General features: G+C 39.7%; 1 protein-coding gene across 7 annotated transcripts in view; it reads left to right on the forward strand.

Annotated features, from left to right (window-relative positions):
• LOC108698064 (TBC1 domain family member 1) overlaps positions 1-17,908 on the forward strand; it is a 128,160-nt gene extending 110,252 nt beyond the window's left edge. For all 7 annotated transcript variants that reach the window (XM_041588366.1, XM_018229045.2, XM_018229052.2 and 4 more), the window contains 5 exons: positions 3,667-3,911; positions 8,955-9,114; positions 14,232-14,401; positions 15,068-15,241; positions 16,333-17,908. In XM_041588366.1, coding sequence (XP_041444300.1) covers positions 3,667-3,911; positions 8,955-9,114; positions 14,232-14,401; positions 15,068-15,241; positions 16,333-16,512 — 929 coding nt within the window. In that variant the 3' untranslated portion in view covers positions 16,513-17,908. The remainder of the gene's footprint in view (positions 1-3,666; positions 3,912-8,954; positions 9,115-14,231; positions 14,402-15,067; positions 15,242-16,332) is intronic.
• Positions 17,909-18,765: the final 857 nt, after the last annotated feature.

Below are 18,765 nucleotides of genomic sequence, written 5' to 3' on the forward strand. Positions count from 1 at the left end.
CAACTGCTAATCTCTCGCTATAATGTTAGCAATCTCGCATGCACTATCCATGTAAACTGTATGCATTACAAAAATTGTATTGTATAAAGTAACAAGACAGATGGTTGGCAAAAAACCAACACATTCATAATTACATTGACTGTATAAAGAATGAACATTTACATAAATGTTTTGGAGATAGTTTCCGCTTCCAACGTAAATGTGCATGTTTTGATTCATGGATGTCCACCCTGAGTGATTTTTTCTAATTGTCTCTAAGAAATCTCAAGCAGAAAGAGACTGTGCTGGGGTCTATATATCATGGCAACCTGAAGTGTAACTGTTGATGACAGGACTAGTTTGGGGCAAGTAACCATACAGGATGGTTGATCCTGTAAAGAAACCAACACAGGTGTCTCTAAAGTCCATTCATCATAACCATGCATGTCCTGAGTTACAAGCTTAGTTGCCCTTTTATGTTGCATTTCTTTGTGTTGGTTCTCTCAGTACTCTTGTTTAGTGTGGTTTCCAAAGTGCAGCTTCTCTTGTTCTGGATGAAAGGAGTGCTGTTTCATGAAAACATTTCTGCTGCCCCTGACAATCCATCTTGGCACTCAAACCCATTAGTGCATTCTGCTGAAGTGGAAACATAAAGCAAGTACATGTGATTCACTGTAACACTGGTACCTCCATCTGTCACATTTCTACGTGCAGCCATGTCTCTGATTGCAGACCCTGTGCCATTTCTATTTAGAGGAATGCCTTAGATCATTGCTAGCCTGTGGCTGAACTCCTGCTCCTACCGTGTCTTGCTGCCAGCTATATCTGCCCTTCTTTATAAAAAGGACCCATTGAATTTTCCATGCCCTTCATGGAATTTATGTCTTTAAAATATTCTTTTGTTTTTTTTGTGCTGAAAGGAAATGTAATTCAATATTCCAGCACCTCCTGCAACGGCATGATTACCACAACATTCCAGAAAGCGAGAGGTGGGGTAATGTTTAACAAGAGGGTTGCTGCAAGTGACGCTTCATTTACTTTTACAAGAACCCTTCCCTGTTTTATGCCTTACTTGACACAAGTATTAGGCACAACAGATACCTTCAGCCTGGGCCGTTGGGTGGTTGCCAGAGTTCAACAGCAGGAGGGGAACAGGTTGCCGATTAAACAAACATGAGATATTGTAATACAATATTAGTGCTTGATGGGAAGTCTAGGTGGCCCAACCAGATTGCTGTCCAGTTGTGTTGCTATTGCAGGGGATTCCAAATCATCACTAGTGGATGACAATGACGATGGGAAACTAGGATGTCTCCTGTATCTTGGCTGAAAGAGTTCATAAGTGAAGCACATCCCACTGTTCACTGCCCTTGGAAGATGTCAGCATATCAATTCGACTTCATTTAAACAAGTTCAGGCTTGTCTCGTTCCGGCTAATCATTCATATCATTCATATCGTCTCACAGACACAACCTGTTTGCTTTGTCCCCTGCCACTTATGGAAACATTTGACATCAGGGACCCATCATCGAGATGCGCAATCTCTACTCTTGACTTTACTGCTTACCAGTAGAATATTGTTTTGTGGAATTTTTATTGTTTATAGATAATGATAATCAGATGATAGACTTGTATATGTATGCAAATGTGCCACAGCCTGGTGCTGTTAAAGGGCCACTGTTTCTTCATTTTCTTCCTTTTCTTTCTATTTATTTAATGAAAATATTAAGCTTGTATAATTATTTGACCCTTGGGCTTCGTATTGTTTGGCTATAAAGTTCTTATCCCTCCCTATAGTTTTGTAGGAGGGATGCAAAAAGTACAGGTATGTTATCCAGAATGCTCGGGACCTGGGTTTTTACGGATATGGGGTCAAGTATAAGGTACTGTTTTATAATTACTGCGAAAAAGGAAATCCTTTTTAAAAATGTGAATTATTTGTTTATAATGGAGTCTATGGGAGATGGCCTTCTCGTAATTTGGAACTGTCTGGATAATGGGTTTCCAGATAACGGGTCCTATGAATTAGAACAAAATTCATTCAAAGCTGCAGAAGATATAACTAAGAATAAGAATGTTACTATTTAGTTAGCATTGAACATGCAGCATTGGTATTAGTTTTCAAGTTATACAAGCAGTGGTGTAACTAGAGTGTGCTGTGCCCCCCTGTAATAAACCTTCAGAGGGGCCTGGGGCACTCCTATCCCCATCCTCCCTCCTGACTCCTCCCACGTCCCACCCTGACTTGCGTCCCCTTCCTCACAGGTAAGAGAGTGGCTGAGGAGGACGGGGGTTTCTTATTAGCTATAGAGGAAGCAAACCCCACAGTCTGAGCCCCCCCCTGTTTCCCGGGCCCCCCTGCGACTGTGGGGTCTGCTTCCTCTATAGTTACGCCACTGTATACAAGTACAGGTTTGGGAAACCCATTACCCAAATTGTGTAGAGGCCTTCTCCCACAGACATTTTATCCAAATAATCCAAATTTTTAAAAATGATTTTCTCTGTAATAATAAAAAAGTAACATGTACTGATCCAAGCTAAGATATAATTAATCCTTATTGGAAGCAAAACCAGCCTATTGGGTTTATTTAATGTTTACTGCAGGTTATTCCTATGCTTTCCTGTTTCTTATGATTTGCTCAAATTTACAGGAGGCAGAACAGTAGCACTCTGATATTAGAGCAACTTCTATAGGTAGTTGTGAGGAAAAACTGGGTTTTATACATTTTGTCTCCAATTAGTACAGGTATGGGATCCTTTATCCGGAAACCCGTTATCCAGAAAGTTCCGAATTATGGGATGGCTGTCTTCCATAGACTCCATTATAATCAAATAATTAACATTTTTAACAATTATTTCCTTTTTCTCTGTAATAATAAAACAATATGTTGTACTTGATCCAAACTAAGATATAATTATTCCGTATTGAAGCCAAAACAAGGCTATTGGGTTTATTTCATTTTTAAAATATTTTTAGGTAGCTTTAAGGCACAGATATCTTAATTTACAGAAAGATCCCTTATCTGGAAAACCCCAGGCCCCGAGCATTCTGGATAATGGGTCCCATACCTGTAGTAGAAATACAGTATTTGCAGTAGACACTGTTAGCCATTAGGTGTCACTGTGGTTACTTACCTTTCAGTAGAACATAGAGACAGTACTCCGTGCTCATCAGGAATAAAATCGGAATGTGCCAGGCGATAATAACAATAATTACTTGATTTTACAAATACAGTATCTGGACTAGGATCCTAGCTGCGACCTTACTGAAGTTCCTAAGAGTTGTTATACAAAAGAAAATAGTGGATATACATGCCCAGATTTGTTTATTCCAAATTCTACCATACTGCCCAGTTGTTTGTGCTTGAAATTAGGACTATCCCTCAAAAACTTGATGAATAAGGGTAAATATAGCTGAACCCCTGAGTTTTTTCATATGAAGAATTATTGATCCGGTTACTACTAAAAAAATACGTTGTAGCCTAGGCACAAATAAATTCTTCATGACTTGTTGGCAGTGTCCCTTTAACTCTCAGAGAAGAAAGGCAGGTTGGCTTGGCTGTCTACCTAGTAATACATTTACTCACAAAGATAAAATGGATTCAAAAAGACTTATATGTTTGACCTACCTTGATAGCAAAGTTGAAGTAAACTTATTTGAGTAGCTGACCTCAATTGTTTTCCCAGGGCGCACCTTTCCAACACACCCGTACTTCTCGGCTCAGCTGGGAGCCGGACAGCTGTCTCTCTACAATATTCTAAAGGCCTACTCCTTGCTGGATCCGGAAGTGGGCTACTGCCAAGGCCTCAGTTTCGTTGCCGGGATCCTTTTGCTTCACATGACTGAGGAAGATGCCTTTAAGATGCTAAAGTTTCTCATGTACGACATGGGTATGCGGAAGCAGTATCGACCCGACATGATCACTCTTCAGGTAGGGTGAGACTTCTAAGTAAATAACAATTACCTACTCAACACGGGTATCTACCATTTCAAGAGATGTCCTATTAAATAATTCGAGGTAGGAAGCAATGTAGAGTACAGTAGTGCTATTTCCACATGTGAGAAAAGCTTTGTTCTAAAATGATTTCTTCATGAACCAAAGCAAGAATGTTCCTCGACACCCTTGCTGACCAAAAGGTCTTTTTCAAAGGTCTCTGGAGAAGTCTGTGGATTCTGAAGTCTTTGTTGATGAAGACATGTAAATTTAATTTAAAGATTGAACTCCATTTTAACACCATCTCAGGACCATCAATTGTTGTTTTTATTTTGTTATGTTCTTTGCCCTTCCATATAAAATTGGGAGACTGTTTACGGTCTCATCTGGAGGACAAATTTTGGTAGTAAAATTTGAATAATTTTTCCCCGCACTTTATTGATAGACTCCATAGATGCTTGGTTTGACCACTGTTTTCTCTCATGAACAGAGTTGTTGGATGAGAAAACATAGTGCCTCAGCAGAGAAGCTATCTGGCACCTTCCAACCATATGAATTCATCATGTGCCAAATCCATACAGTCTGAATTTAACCAAGTACTAAATCCCCCACTAAACACATTTAAAGGAGAAGGAAAGGCTTGCAGCACTTGGGGTGCCAAATGTTAGGTGCACCCAAGTGATTGTATTTACTTACCTGCAACCCCGGGCCGGTGCTCCTATCAACAGAAAACTGCACCGGCCCAGGGTTATACCAGTGAGCACCACGGAGCGATTCTTTTCCGTCTTCTTCTTTCTTCAAATTTCCCAGGGCAAACGCATGCGCAGTTGAATGAAATAGGCGACTTTTTAGTTAAAGTTCAGCTTTTCCTTCTACTGTGCTTGCGCAACCACCCAAAGAAGGAGGAAGACAGAAGAAGATCGATCTGTGGTGCTCACTGGTATAACCCAGGGCTGGTGCAGTTTTCTGCTGATAGGAGCAACCAGGGTTTCAGGTAAGTCAATACAATCACTTGGGGGTGCCTAACATTTATCATTTCAAATGTGAGGACAGAAAAAAAAAAAGTTGCCTTTGACAGAAATGTGCAGTTCTCTGCTAGGGCAAGTTGTGTTACAGGTTTGCCTTAACACAGTCAATATTTCTGGCTCTGAATTTTTATAAATAAAGTTGATAGTACAAAACGATGTGTGTCCATGCTGACATGAGCAGGAGAGTGCAGGCGAGACACGGTGACATGCAGGATTCCGAGCAATAACAATGTGTCATGTTGCTAATGTCACTTAGGCTTCCTGGCAGTACAAAATGTCATTTCTGCGCATACACCACAATACTTGCTGTTGCCTTCTGTCAACATCTTCAGACACGTTTAGAAAAAGAAAAACAAAGGCACATTCTTGTGCTTTCAGCTTAAGGTGGTTGTTTTGTCCTACCTTGATCTCTAACCTTTCGTTCTTGTCTGTACCTTTTGTGTTTCATGCTAGAATTGCAATGCTTGCTAAATACATAAATAATAGAAGCACAATATCCACAACAGAGTAGTTCTGCTTTCTCCTTTATTTGTGGATTTAAAAAAAACAAAACAAACCTTGTTTAACCCTTTGTCAGCTACGTTCTGCACTTCATTCTACCCCAGACATTATTTCCCTGCTCCTCTAAATGGTCAGCTCTGAGAAACAAAAGCAATTTTAATAGCATGGGGAACATGCTCATTATACAACCGTGCACTTGTGCATATAGTGTTCGAAGTATGAAATATTCCAAGAATATTAGCAAATCCATGACATATAGGGCATGTATTGGCACAGTTAGGTGCTTCAGAAAGGTGCTGTACAGTTTGTTCTAAATTAACCATTAGGAACATAGAAGGCATTTCAAAATATTTACCGTACACCTACAGTATAGTTTGCAACACAACGGAACTCTTGCTGCCAGGATTATGCAATGATCGTGCAACTGTAATTCATTAATATAATAGAACCTTTGCCCCAGCTGAACCGTAAACATATATAACAATTCATATAGAATATGCCAGTAGCCATGAGATGTAACTAGTGATTAGAATATTCTAGTAGCCATGAGATGTAGCTAGTGAATAAGGCTGGGGCCTGGGGCTCAGCAGTACCAACTGCTTTAGACTGGCATCCGCTGTGGGGCGTCTTAACTACTGAAGCTTTAGCGGCCTCTTACTATGGATGCCACGTCACCCACCATGATTTTCAGGATTTCTGGTAGCGTCAGATGGCTGGATTTCCTAATTGCTAAGGTGAAAGGGTGTATAATTTATGGACCAATCCTCCTTACCTGTGCTCAGGGGCTAAAGTCTTTTAATATTAGTGAAAGTCCCTGTTCATTCATGGTGTAGTAGTCTCCATGGATGAACAGTGTTTATCTCTATACCAAACTGATATAGATAAATGGAGGGCACACTAATCAATAAAAATATTTGCCAATATGTGTTTAAAGGTGCCGAGAACCTAAAGTTACCCCTACATAGAGTAACCAAATGCTCACTATATCATATATCAGGTTTGCACAAAAAAACTTCCGTCTAAAGCTGGCCATAGACATAACGATCCAACCGTATGAATCGTGGATTCATACGATTTTCGGACCATGTGTGGAGAGTCCCGACATTTCTCGTCCGCGGGGGGGGGGGGTTCGGTCTTTTGGTCGGTCGAACAGTTTAGAAAATTTCTGGCGCCTGCCGATAATATCCCTGCATGTATTGCCGATCGTACTATTTTCACTATCTTTGTCGGACATAACTATTGTACGATTGCTGTCAGAGGTAGTACATTGGCTGATCTGTTCTTTTACTACTTTATTTGATCGGAATGGTAAGACTTTGATCTGAAAGTGCGATCTTTGCGTCTATGGCCAGCTTAAGACTCAGGTGGTATCACAAAAATTTTTTTTACTGTTTAAAAGAATCAATTTGGCAATTACAACAATGTTTGCAAAAACAGGCCAACATATATAACAGTACATACCAATATACCACCCAACGGTGTGAACAAGGCAGAAAGAAAGCAACAAGGAGCGGATACACCTGCCAAAAATGAAAGTGACCCCAACGTTTCGGCACAACGACCTCTGTCAAGGCCGTTGTGTCTTAGACGAAAGTTTTTTTTTGTTTTTGTTTTGTGTGCAAACCTGATATGATATAATACCAAACTGACCCTGCCTGGCTGTGCAGCACTCCATGATAGAGACTGGAATTTTATATGCATGCCTCCATGAGCTTGAAATAGTAACAAAACTATAAGCCTTTCTGCTCTGTATGCTGGGATTAGTAAGCCATTTGCACCCATCCTGTGTGGTTAAAAGGTTGATTATTTGATTGGGTGCAGTTACAGTAAATAAAAGAACTATTCGCACTCCGTTTCTGTGTCCTCCGTTAATGCTGCTAACCGTTGCGAAATAATCACTTATTTGAGATCTCACGGAAACTCAGTTTTCCTAATATATATTGAGATATTTAATTATCAGAATGGATAACGAGAGCAAAGAAGCACATTGTGTAAGGCTGTAGTACCCACAATGGCCAGTTTACCTTCATTTTTTTTTCTCTATAGATCTTAGGCGCTGAATGTACATTTAACTTCCTTTTGCTTGATTATTCCAAGCCTCTATAAAGGTATTACTGGCTCACCTTGCAGGTCCTAATTGCCTCTCACAGGCCTGTATTCCAGTTACATGACATGAAGCCATCACAGGTCCAGTTAGTCTTAACAGAAAAATAAATTAGTGACAAGTGATGAGATTTTCAAGTGCTGTAATATGTAACATTATACTGTCATGGGAAAAAAAAAGGAATCAGTTAATAGTGCTGCTCCAGCAGAATTCTGCACTGAATCCATTTCTCAAAAGAACAAACAGATTTATATTCAATTTTGAAATCTGACATGGGGCTAGACATATTCTCAATTCCAAGCTGCCCCAAGTCATGTGACTTGTGCTCTGATAAACTTCAATCACTCTTTACTGCTGTACTGCAAGTTGGAGTGATATCACCCCCTCCCTTTTCCCCCCAGCAGCCTAACAACAGAACAATGGGAAGGTAACCAGATAGCAGCTCCCTAACACAAGATAACAGCTGCCTGGTAGATCTAAGAACAACACTCAATAGTAAAAACCCATGTCCCACTGAGTCTTCTTCAGTTAAATTGAGAAGGAAAAACTGCAGCCTGCCACAAAGCATTACTCTGCTAAAGTGCAGGCACAAGTCACATGACCAGGGGCAGCAGGGAAATTGACAAAATGTCTAGCCCCATGTCAGATTTCAAAATTGAATATAAAAAAATCTGTTTGCTCTTTTGAGAAATGGATTTCAATGCAGAATTCTGCTGGAGTAGCACTATTAACTGATGTGTTTTGAAAAAAAACATGTTTTACGATGACAGAATCCCTTTTAGTATATATAGCTTTATATTGTACAGACCTAAAAAATAAAGAGGGGTAGTTAGTTGACTTTTGTTCCATTTTAAATTCCTTTAAACAGCAGTGATACCTGCTGGATGCAAGTGATGGCTGTGACTCAAACAGTAATACCCCTTCTAAAGGTGGCCATAGATGTAACAATTACAATCTTTCTTGGAAAGGATCTTTCCATGAAAGATTTTGTTACAATACACACGTGTAGAGCTTAATAGTCAGATACAGTATACAGCTAGAAACAATAGAATTCCACCTGTATCTGACGATTCGGCACTAACAATGGCCGAAGTTTTTGTGCATTCAAAGGCACCTGATCAAAACTTTCCGTCCAGCCCGATAAACGAGTCGATATCCAAGTCTTCTGCCTATATCGGTCAGCTCTTTTCCCACCATACACGCACCGAATATCATACGGAAATTTGTTTTGTACGATATTATCTGTCCGTCTATGGCCAAATTAAGCCCAGTTTTAGAAGAAAAACTCCTCCATCAAATATGGTATTTTCTACTCTGAATTATACATGAAGCATCTAATATGTTTGTTTGTTTTTTTTAAAAAAAAAACGTCAAGTAGTTTCACAGTCAATTTGCTTTGCTCCACAGATCCAGATGTACCAGCTTTCCCGACTCCTGCACGACTACCACCGGGATCTGTACAATCACTTGGAAACGTATGAAATCGGGCCCAGCCTATATGCTGCCCCATGGTTTCTTACCATGTTCGCCTCTCAGTTCCCGCTTGGATTTGTGGCGAGAGTCTTTGGTAATGTGTGACTTTGTTTTATTATAGTACAGATGGCCAAACGGGACAGTTTTGGGGATCAGAGATGGTTTGTTTCATGAGGGTGACATATCTTGCATCTTCAGCATTTGGAGATATTATGTATCTAGGGTGCACTTGTGAGCTCCCCTTCTGGTTCATAGCCATTTAAAATTGCAGATTATTATTAGACAAATTCTTTTTTTTTGTTTTCAAACCAAATAAGTTTCTTTAGCAGCAGGGGGAAGTGCAAAGCAGAACACACACTTAGCAGCAAGCTGGGATGTTGCACAATGATACTGGCTGGTCATTTGTGCTGATAAGGACATGCACGCTTTCTGGCTCTCGGCCTGGGGGTGGATTTGCTTCGACAAAACAAATTCGCTTTTGTCAAATGATCCTCCTCACTGGAACTGAAACGGTGTCGGTCTTTTTCCTTGCAGTGGCAGACATTGCAATTTTAAGCGCTTTCCATCCTAATCCTCTATTCCAATTTTACTTCAGACCCACAATACACCAGGGGGCTGTGTCTATGCACTGCTGTACTTATTCTTTATCTTCACCCTTAATGGAATTGTTCAGTATAAAAATTAAAAATGGGTAAATAGATAGACTGTGCAAAATAAAAAAATGTTTCTAATATAGTTAATTAGCCAAAAATGTAATGTATAAAGGCTGGAGTGACTGTATGTGTAACACAATAGTCAGAACACTACTTCCTGCTTTGCAGTTCTCTTGGTTTCCACTGATTGGTTACCAGGGGGATACATGGGTCATAACTGATCGCTTTTGAATCTAAGCTGAATGCTGAAGATCAATTGCAAACTCAATGAATAGTTATGTCCCATGTGGCCCCCCTTCAAGTTGCTGACTAACTCAGCGATAGACAGCTGAAAAGCAGGAAGTAGTGTTCTGGCTATTATATTAGACATCCAGTCACTCCAGCCTTTATACATTACATTTTTGGCTAACTAACTATATTAGAAACATTTTTTATTTTGCACAGCCTATCTATTTACCCAGTTTTTATTTTTACACTGAACTGTTCCTTTAATAGTTGATAAACAGATGACTTTTCCTTTAAGACTCCACAGAAGAATGCACTTCCTGGAGTTTTCAGTACTGTTAATCTCAAATTGCTTTGGGATATGAATACACAGAGAGAGGATCATGAGATGTGTTCTGTTTGTTCATCTTTCTCTGCTTACATTATCGATGTGGAATTTGGGGACAGGGAAGAGTTAATGTTCAGGCTCCAAAAGTTCTTGCTACTGTTTCTTTTCCTAGTAGTAGTTTGTAATGATGGGAATACAAACAGATCTAGAAGTATACAATTACAAATATACATATATTTGACTACAGGGTAAAGTCCTCTGAACGGTGCAATTACGCTTATTGGTTTCAGGTTAGTCTAGTTCTGCAAATGATCTATAGCCAATAAGAGCATTATAACATACAAGGAGGTAGACTAAACTCTAGCCAATAATAGCTCTAGGACAGGTAGGTGTAGTGCTGTAGATACTGTTGTTCTTGTGTTGCCTACAGGTGGATCTAGCCTTTTGGTTACCAGTTTGTCTGGACTGCAGTTAGCATCTATCCTTACCCATTTCAGTTACAAAAGAACTTGAGGAACTCTGCTCAGGGAAATCTGCAGCACTCATATCCGTGCTGAATGCCAATATTCAAAACATCCAGTGGGAATCCTGAGGCATACAAGATTATTGCAAGAGTGGATATACATTCTGTCTTTCTTTTCCAATAGAGAAGAAAGTGTAGTGGCTACCAGTGGTACCAAGATTTTCTAGGGAAGATTTCAGCGTTTGACCTACATTTTGTGACATTAAAGTTTGATTAAATGTAGAAAATGGCCTGTCAAGATTGTGGCCTTCCAACTTTTTACACTACTTTAGCAACCCCAAGTAGCTATTGGCTGAGTGTAGAAGTTTGGAATAGTGATAAACGTTAGCTACAGATCCAGTCCAGCACCTAGAAGATAAAGGACTGTGTGAGTGAGCTTTCCTATGGAGCGGTCTTCGATATAATTTCATATTTTTACCCAAATGTGTGTCTGTTGGTTTGAAATGGCTTTGGATAGTCACAACAAATGCTAAAAAATGCACTCATCCATTTTCCTATGTAACACTTCATTCTATGTAACAGAATGACCTTATATTACTAATTACATTATACCAATTATATGGGTTACTGATCTGAGGCCAATGTTACTACATGTTTGTGTTGCAACATTTTCGCAAATTACGCTTGAAGTGTGTCAAGGGTATTGTGACATGGGTGACATAAGCATTAAATGTTATTATTTAAACCTGCTTATAATGAAACACCCACTTTGAGGCTCAGTGCCATAGTATCAGCCCAAGCACTCAACCCTTTGAAACCTCGCTGTGACATTCCCAGTGCAGGCCAAACCTCTTATTGGCTTTAGGAGAGATGTGATATCAGCAAGTAACAGCCGGATACATTGATTCCATGAATATGTCAAGACTTTTTGTAATCAAGCCCTATTTTGGGAAGGGGTGGAGCAGTTTCAGTGCTAATTTGGGGATAGCAAGGATCCATTAGGGTGGAGCATGGACCGAGCCCCACTGTCTCCCATTCGTGGAGCACATATGATAATCCAGTTTTAATGTTATGTTGCATTTCCCTAAAATAGAATACCCCATTATCCACCATTCCAGAGCAACTTCTTTTTGCTATCAGACAGGACTGAGGGAACTCCAGACAAAATAATTTCTGAAAAGTGAGCCTGGTTCCAGTGTACGCTATCCGCTATAGCTTTTAGAGATCAGCATCCATAGAAGAACAGATGGAAAATTGCACTGTAGGGAAGCGATTGCTGTGTTCTCTGCCCAGAACGCCTGTGCTTGTGTTGGCTGCTGTAACAAACCAGTCCCTTGTGTTTCCTCCCTGTTTAATGGAGAATCCTTGAAAGTCGAAGGGAACGGATGGAAAGAAAGCATTTGTTTTGCTTTTCTCTGAGATGGTGGCCCATTACTGCAGTGCTTTCATCATGTAGCCACCTACATTTATTGTGGCAACCTGTCATGTCCTATACAAACAGGACATTGTCAAAATGATATGGAATATGAAAAATTCTAAAAAAAGTTTTTTTTTAAATTTATTAGAAAACTGCTTTTTCTAATCACATCTGGATGACGGCTCCAGAGAAATCTCTGCTCTACGTGTAATTCCCTGCATTCTAAAGCTGGCCATAGATGCAAAGATCCGATTGTTCGAATCCTCAAACGATCGGACTTCCCCATCTCCTGACCTGCCACTACCATTCAGATCAAATAAAGTAGTAAAATAACAGATCAGCCGATGTTCTGTCCCTGACAGCAATCGTACGACAGCAGTCGTCCAACAAAAGCTAATGACAGTCTCCCACTGAAAATCGTACGATCGGCAATACAGCAGAGATATTATCACCAGAAATTTTTTAACCTGTAAGATCGACCAAACAACCGATCTCCGCCGGACAAAAATCAGATCTTTGCGTCTATGGCCAGCTTTAGTGAGGATATATACATAAGGCACTTGTACCTACCTTTGTTGTGCTGTTATATGTAACCTCTTTTGTATTTACCTACTAAACCAGTGTCATCAAACCTTTTACATTTTAATGGGTTGATTATATCCACCTACTTGCAGACCAAAACCATGATACAATACCAAGACTATGGAGACCTTGATCTGGCTGTAAATTAAATGCAGTCCTCTGTTGGTTCTAGTTTATTTTTATGAATGAAAATAAAGAATGAACTTGGCCTTCTTACCTGTGTGTCATAACTATATTTTAATTAGTATTGTATCTGTATAGTGATACAAATAGTCTTTGGAAAAATAACTAGCCCAGTGCTGCCAAGTTACAAGATACAAGCCAATGATAAGCAACGTGTTCAGGTCTCTAAACATGCCTGAACAACCATTGGTTTATACATAAGGCACCTTATTATTATGAGTGCAGGACTTGTTTACTGTGATCTTGTCAGTGGAATTTTGAAAACCTAGAGCTGGATCCCCGAACTTTTTTTTACCTGTGAATCATATTCAAATGTAAAAAAAAAAAAAATAAGTTAAGAAAACACAAGCATACAAAAAGTTCCTGGGGTGCAAATTATTGGCTGCAGTTGACTATTAATACCCCCTATGTGGAATGGCAGCCTACAGGAGGCTCTGTTTAGTAGTTCACCTGTGTTTTATGCAACTAACACTTGCCTCTAAGCCAGAAATTCAAAAATAATCACCTGCTTTGAGTCAACTGGAAGGAATATGTTGCTCATGAGCCACTGGTTGGGGATCACTGGCCTAAAGAAAATCTAGCAGCTCTAATAACAGTATTACAGGAGTCAGTGTAAAGTAAGGTGAAGCAGAACTTCAATAGAGAATAAGATTGTTCAGAATGTGGGCTATATATGCAGGTGTATCATAGTAGATGAAGTGAGAGACTTGTAAAGTCAGAAGGTATTTACATGCCTCATACTACATAGTATTTTACCCATTATGGATGGAGACATCTGGATGGATAACCTACAGCTGAGCTAAGCAAAATGCAGAGCAACTAAAAAAAGAAAAAGAAGCAGGCCTCTTGGTCATTTAGTTATCTCATCTCCGTAATCACAGAAACTACACAAGTAAAACCTCACCTGCAACAATGTAAAAGGTGCATTATGTTAGTGGTGTGGCCTAGCAGGTATAGTGAACTTGCTTACCCTAGTGATAAGTCACTCCCTGGCTTGCTGTTTCAGTTCTTCAGAAAGTGTTTTGTCTCATGTCTAAAACAGTAATTCCCTGCTTTGCCACACGTACTATTCAACTAAAAATCACTTTAGCATTTGCACATGTTTTGCTTTCTTGGATCAGTTTTATTGTGTAGCTCAGTGTTCATCTTCCTACATTTATATTAAGATTATATTACTGGAAATGTACAAGCAGTCCCATAATGGGGATTTAAAAACTGTTTCCATAACGGTTGGGTGGCTTCATGAACTGCTTGGTGAGGGCCAATCCCATAGTTGGGAATCCTTCCATTATTTGTGCTTGTTATAAAATGGTATATAACTCGACTGACTCCATGTTTTATATTCCATCTCCCCTTTCAGACATGATCTTCCTCCAGGGATCAGAAGTCATATTTAAGGTCGCGCTCAGCTTGCTCGGAAGCCACAAGCCCCTGATTTTGCAACATGAAAATCTGGAGTCCATTGTAGAATTCATAAAAAACACCCTTCCAAACTTGGGTCTGGTGCAGATGGAAAAGACCATTATCCAGGTAAATGGAATATGGGTATGTGTTGCATTATAGGCAGATATAATGGCAATATTATGGGGCTTATATAGTTAGGTGCTTAATTACTACCTAAATTAAGATACTGCTTGTAATAAGTAACTGTACTATGAAATGTAGCACCTGTGTAATAAGTGAGTCTCTGTGGTTTTAACTTTACTAGTACTAGTATTTTTACTAATTATGCAAATCCAAATGAGGGGATAATACTACCTCTCCGAACACTACTCTCAGCACTGCATGTACCATCTATCCCCCGTCGGAGAATATCCATACAATAAAGAATAAAGAATTGTTTTTTGTTGTATTGTCTTTCACATTGCTTGGCTCATTCCCTTACATCAGGAGTGTACTACCAGTGGTATAAATGGAAATTAGTGAGCCCAACAACTCAATTCCTACTGACCCCTGGCCTCATTTCATGGACAGAGACATCCTATAATGCCCTTAAGCATGCCCTCAGGTCTACATATTGTGGAATGATATGTATCCTCAGCTAGACTTGTGCTGAGGATACAGCACAAGAATATGTTGCTCAAATCTGTATTATTCATGGTCTATTTGTGCCGTTGCTCTATAGGGTAATGTACCATGAAATGCTAAGATCATTCTCCATATTTTAAGATAATTATTCATATTTCAATTGCTTAGGTGTTTGAAATGGACATTTCCAAGCAGCTTCAGGCATATGAAGTGGAATATCATGTACTACAAGATGAACTGATTGACTCATCTCCGCTCAGTGACAACCAGAGGATAAATAAACTAGAAAAGGCAAATAGTACATTGCGCAAACAGAACTTTGACCTTTTAGAGGAGCTGCAGGTACGTTCCTACTGACGGACATATTATCTATTCAACAAAAAGTCTTTCACTAGCTACTAGTTCTGATTCTCTTACTGTATGGAAAGTTGTTTCATTGTAAATTACATGTTCATTGTGCTCCACATTCAGTTACACTTTAACACCATTTTTTTTTCTGGTCCCCTGAAAAACGTAAAATGGGGGTTCTACTGTAGTTCCAAAAACTAGAAGAAAAATGAAGGCCAATTTAAAAGTTGCTTAAAGGGACAGTTCAGTGTAAAAATAAAAACTGGGTAAATACAGTAGATAGGCTGTGCAAAATAAAAAAATATTCTTATATAGTTAATTAGCTAAAAATGTATAAAGGCTGGAGTGACTGGATGTCGAACAGAACACTACTTCCTGCTTTTCAGCTCAGTCAGTGACTTTAAGGGGGGCCACATGGGACATAATTGTTCAGTGAGTTTGTAATTGATCCTCAGCATAAAGCTCAGATTCAAAAGCAACAGTTATGACACGTGCCCCCCCCCTTCAAGTCACTGATTGGTTACTGCCTGGAAACCAAGAGAGCTGAAAAGCAGGAAGTAGTGTTCTGGCTATTATGTTACAGATCCAGTCACTCCAGTATTTATTCATTACATTTTTGGCTTACTAACTATATTAGAAACATTTTTTTTATTTTGCACAGCCTATCCATTTTACACTGAACAATTCCTTTAAGCTATTCTATAACATACTAAAAACCCTTTGTCTGTCTGGTCCTGGAGTGTCAGCCAATACACTTGCCGCCACAACGTGACACTCAGTAGTGGCTCTCTGACTGCCAAGTCCTGGTGTCTATTGTCGACCTAGAGCCGATGCTAAGCTTTAGCACTTGTACCAGCCAAGGGATTGATAGAGCGCAAATTCCAGGGATTGTATGTGTACTATAAGCACAACTACAGACCAAGCAAGTCCTCTGGACCACGCAAATAAGTGCTCTTCTAAACTGCTTTTTTAACATAGTAATACGTTACTACAGCCTGGCAATGCCAGAGGATGTAATTGGAATCACCCAATTTTTTCCCTCTCATGGCTTTTGGTTATCCAGTTTATTGCATTCCTTTTTGCAGGTATCCCATGGAAGAATACAGATGCTAGAATCCACCGTAGAAAACGTCCAGAGTAACGAGGTCAAGTTAAAACAGTCCATCCTTACGCTGGAGCTGGAAAGGTCTGCCTTGCTAAATACCATTGAAGAACTACGTGATCAGATTAAAGATTTGCAGAAGAACAAGCTCTATGCTGACTGAAAGGAGCCCGGCCATTGATTTTCTTGGAAGAGAAAAAAAACTTAGCAAGAAGTCAAACTCTCTGTACTCCTTGTCTGTACAGGAGGAGTCTCAGCAAGGAAAGCGAAGGATCACTTGGTCTTTAGGACTCCCTCTTCATACAATGCACAAAGAGGCTGTTACTCATACATGGAAAATGCTGGTTCCCAGGAGAATTGTGCTTATTTTAGAAGAAAATGAATCATTGCCTTTTAAGCAAGACACTTTTTATTATTTCTTTTTGTTTTAAGACTTTACAATTCCATTCCTATTATTCTCATTCAAATGAGAAAAGTGTCTCCTACAAACTATACTGATTTTAACTGAAGGACTTTGGAAAGGTTGCCGCGTAGCAGGAGTTTGTAGCAGTATGGCATCTCCCTCTAGCTGTATGGCCCTTCTTATAAGCTCGGCATCCGATTTGCAGCTCATCCTGGTCAAGGAAAATTCGATGGCGTGTACAATTCACATTTTAACATACTATCTATTTATATCTGTTTATTAACAGTTTTATGAGTACTACATGTTTTAAGGTTTGTATTGCTGCTGTGTTTTTATCATATTCTAGTTTTTTTTTTTTTAATATCACTTTCAGTAATCAGACATGACTATGGGAATTTCAGTGATTTGTCTGCGTCTGTTACCTAGAGTCACTAGCCCGCACGGGTCATTTGCAACAATACAGTCCATTTGTAGAGGTTAAGGCTTCTGTTCTTGGGCATCGCAATGCCTTTTCAATTGCATTAAGCAGTCTGTAAAAAATCCCCTAAATGCCACTAACGGTGGCCATAGACATAGAGATCTGCTCGTTTGGCGATGTCCCCAAAGGAACGGATCTCTCCCCAATATGCCCACATTGAGGGCCCAACGATTGGATCATAATGGATCTGATACGGGCGGTCGGATTGTGGGACCGCATACACACACAGATGCAGCCACGATGCCCGATCGAGATCTGCACGACTTTTGGCCAGATATCGGTTGGGGAAGCCCGTCGGATGGGCCAACACACGGACCAATAAGCTGCCAACTCGGTCTGTCAACAGCTTTTATCGGCCCGTGTATGGGGCCTTAAGCCACATCCCTCCCTCGGGCTATCCAAGTGGCCAAGTTCAGCCCACAAGCAAGAAAATGGGGTCTGTAGCACTCCCATATTTTGTCATGGGATTTATTTAAAATGATCATTGGTCCTTGTTCAGAAACTCACTATGGAGAACTTTGTATATTATTTACAGAAGATATCATCGTGCAGTAGAAATTTATAGAAGAAAAATGATTATCCCCAGTCATTATTGTTTGCCTTACTATCTGGACAAAATATCTAAATATGTATTAGGGTTGTGGGTTTTTTCATACAAGAACAACATGGTTTTAATTATGAGAGTGCCTATGAATTATTTCTATAAGGGAGGGATGGCCAATGTGAGTCCATTTTCAGTTACAGCATCCCCTCGACAGATGTTTCTGCCCATTTCACTGAAATTTTATCTCTGGTCCTGTGGCACAAACCCACAGCTTTTAGTCAAAAATCATGGCGGTTGGTGCCATGGAAAGTCATTTGAGCCAAAAGTCAGAAATAGATTCCCCTGGGATCAGACCATATATCCATGTTATTGCGTCTCTCTTAGGCTTTATGGTGATATTGAGTCTCTTGGCCAGAAGATGTACTTGACAAAACAAGTTACTCATTGTTGAAATAGATATGTATTCAATCCCACCAGCAATTTGTAGAACTTCAGCTTCCATAGACCCATCAGCAGTTTAGGGGACTCTCTTCCTTCCCAGGGTCCTAGCTACTACTAATACTTTAGCTCTGAGACCAGTTTTCCAAAAAACGCTTTTTGGGAAACATGCAGGTAAATGTGAGCAAGTCAATTGAGTAAAATGAGAGAAGGGTAGAGAACACATAAAAACAGGACTGTTAGTAGCGCAAATGCTCAACTTAGGTTTTGAGTTAACCTTTGGCAGGTAGGGAACCATGAAATAAACTGTCCCCTGTATCTAAATATGTTTAACCAATTCAATGTGAGCAAAACTAAACTGAGTTAAAATGATCCACCATCAAGCTTAAAGGTGACATTTGCATGTTACTGTTTTAAAGGACAACTAAAGCCTAACTAAAAATATAGGCTAGAAATGTTGTACATTATGTTTTGTGCTTCTGTACCAGCCCCAGGCAACTACAGCCCTTTAGCAGTAAAGATCTGTGTCACCAAAGATGCCCCAGTAGCTCCC

The sequence above is a fragment of the Xenopus laevis genome, chromosome 1L (genome assembly GCF_017654675.1).
Source record: "Xenopus laevis strain J_2021 chromosome 1L, Xenopus_laevis_v10.1, whole genome shotgun sequence".
Lineage (NCBI taxonomy): Eukaryota > Metazoa > Chordata > Amphibia > Anura > Pipidae > Xenopus > Xenopus laevis.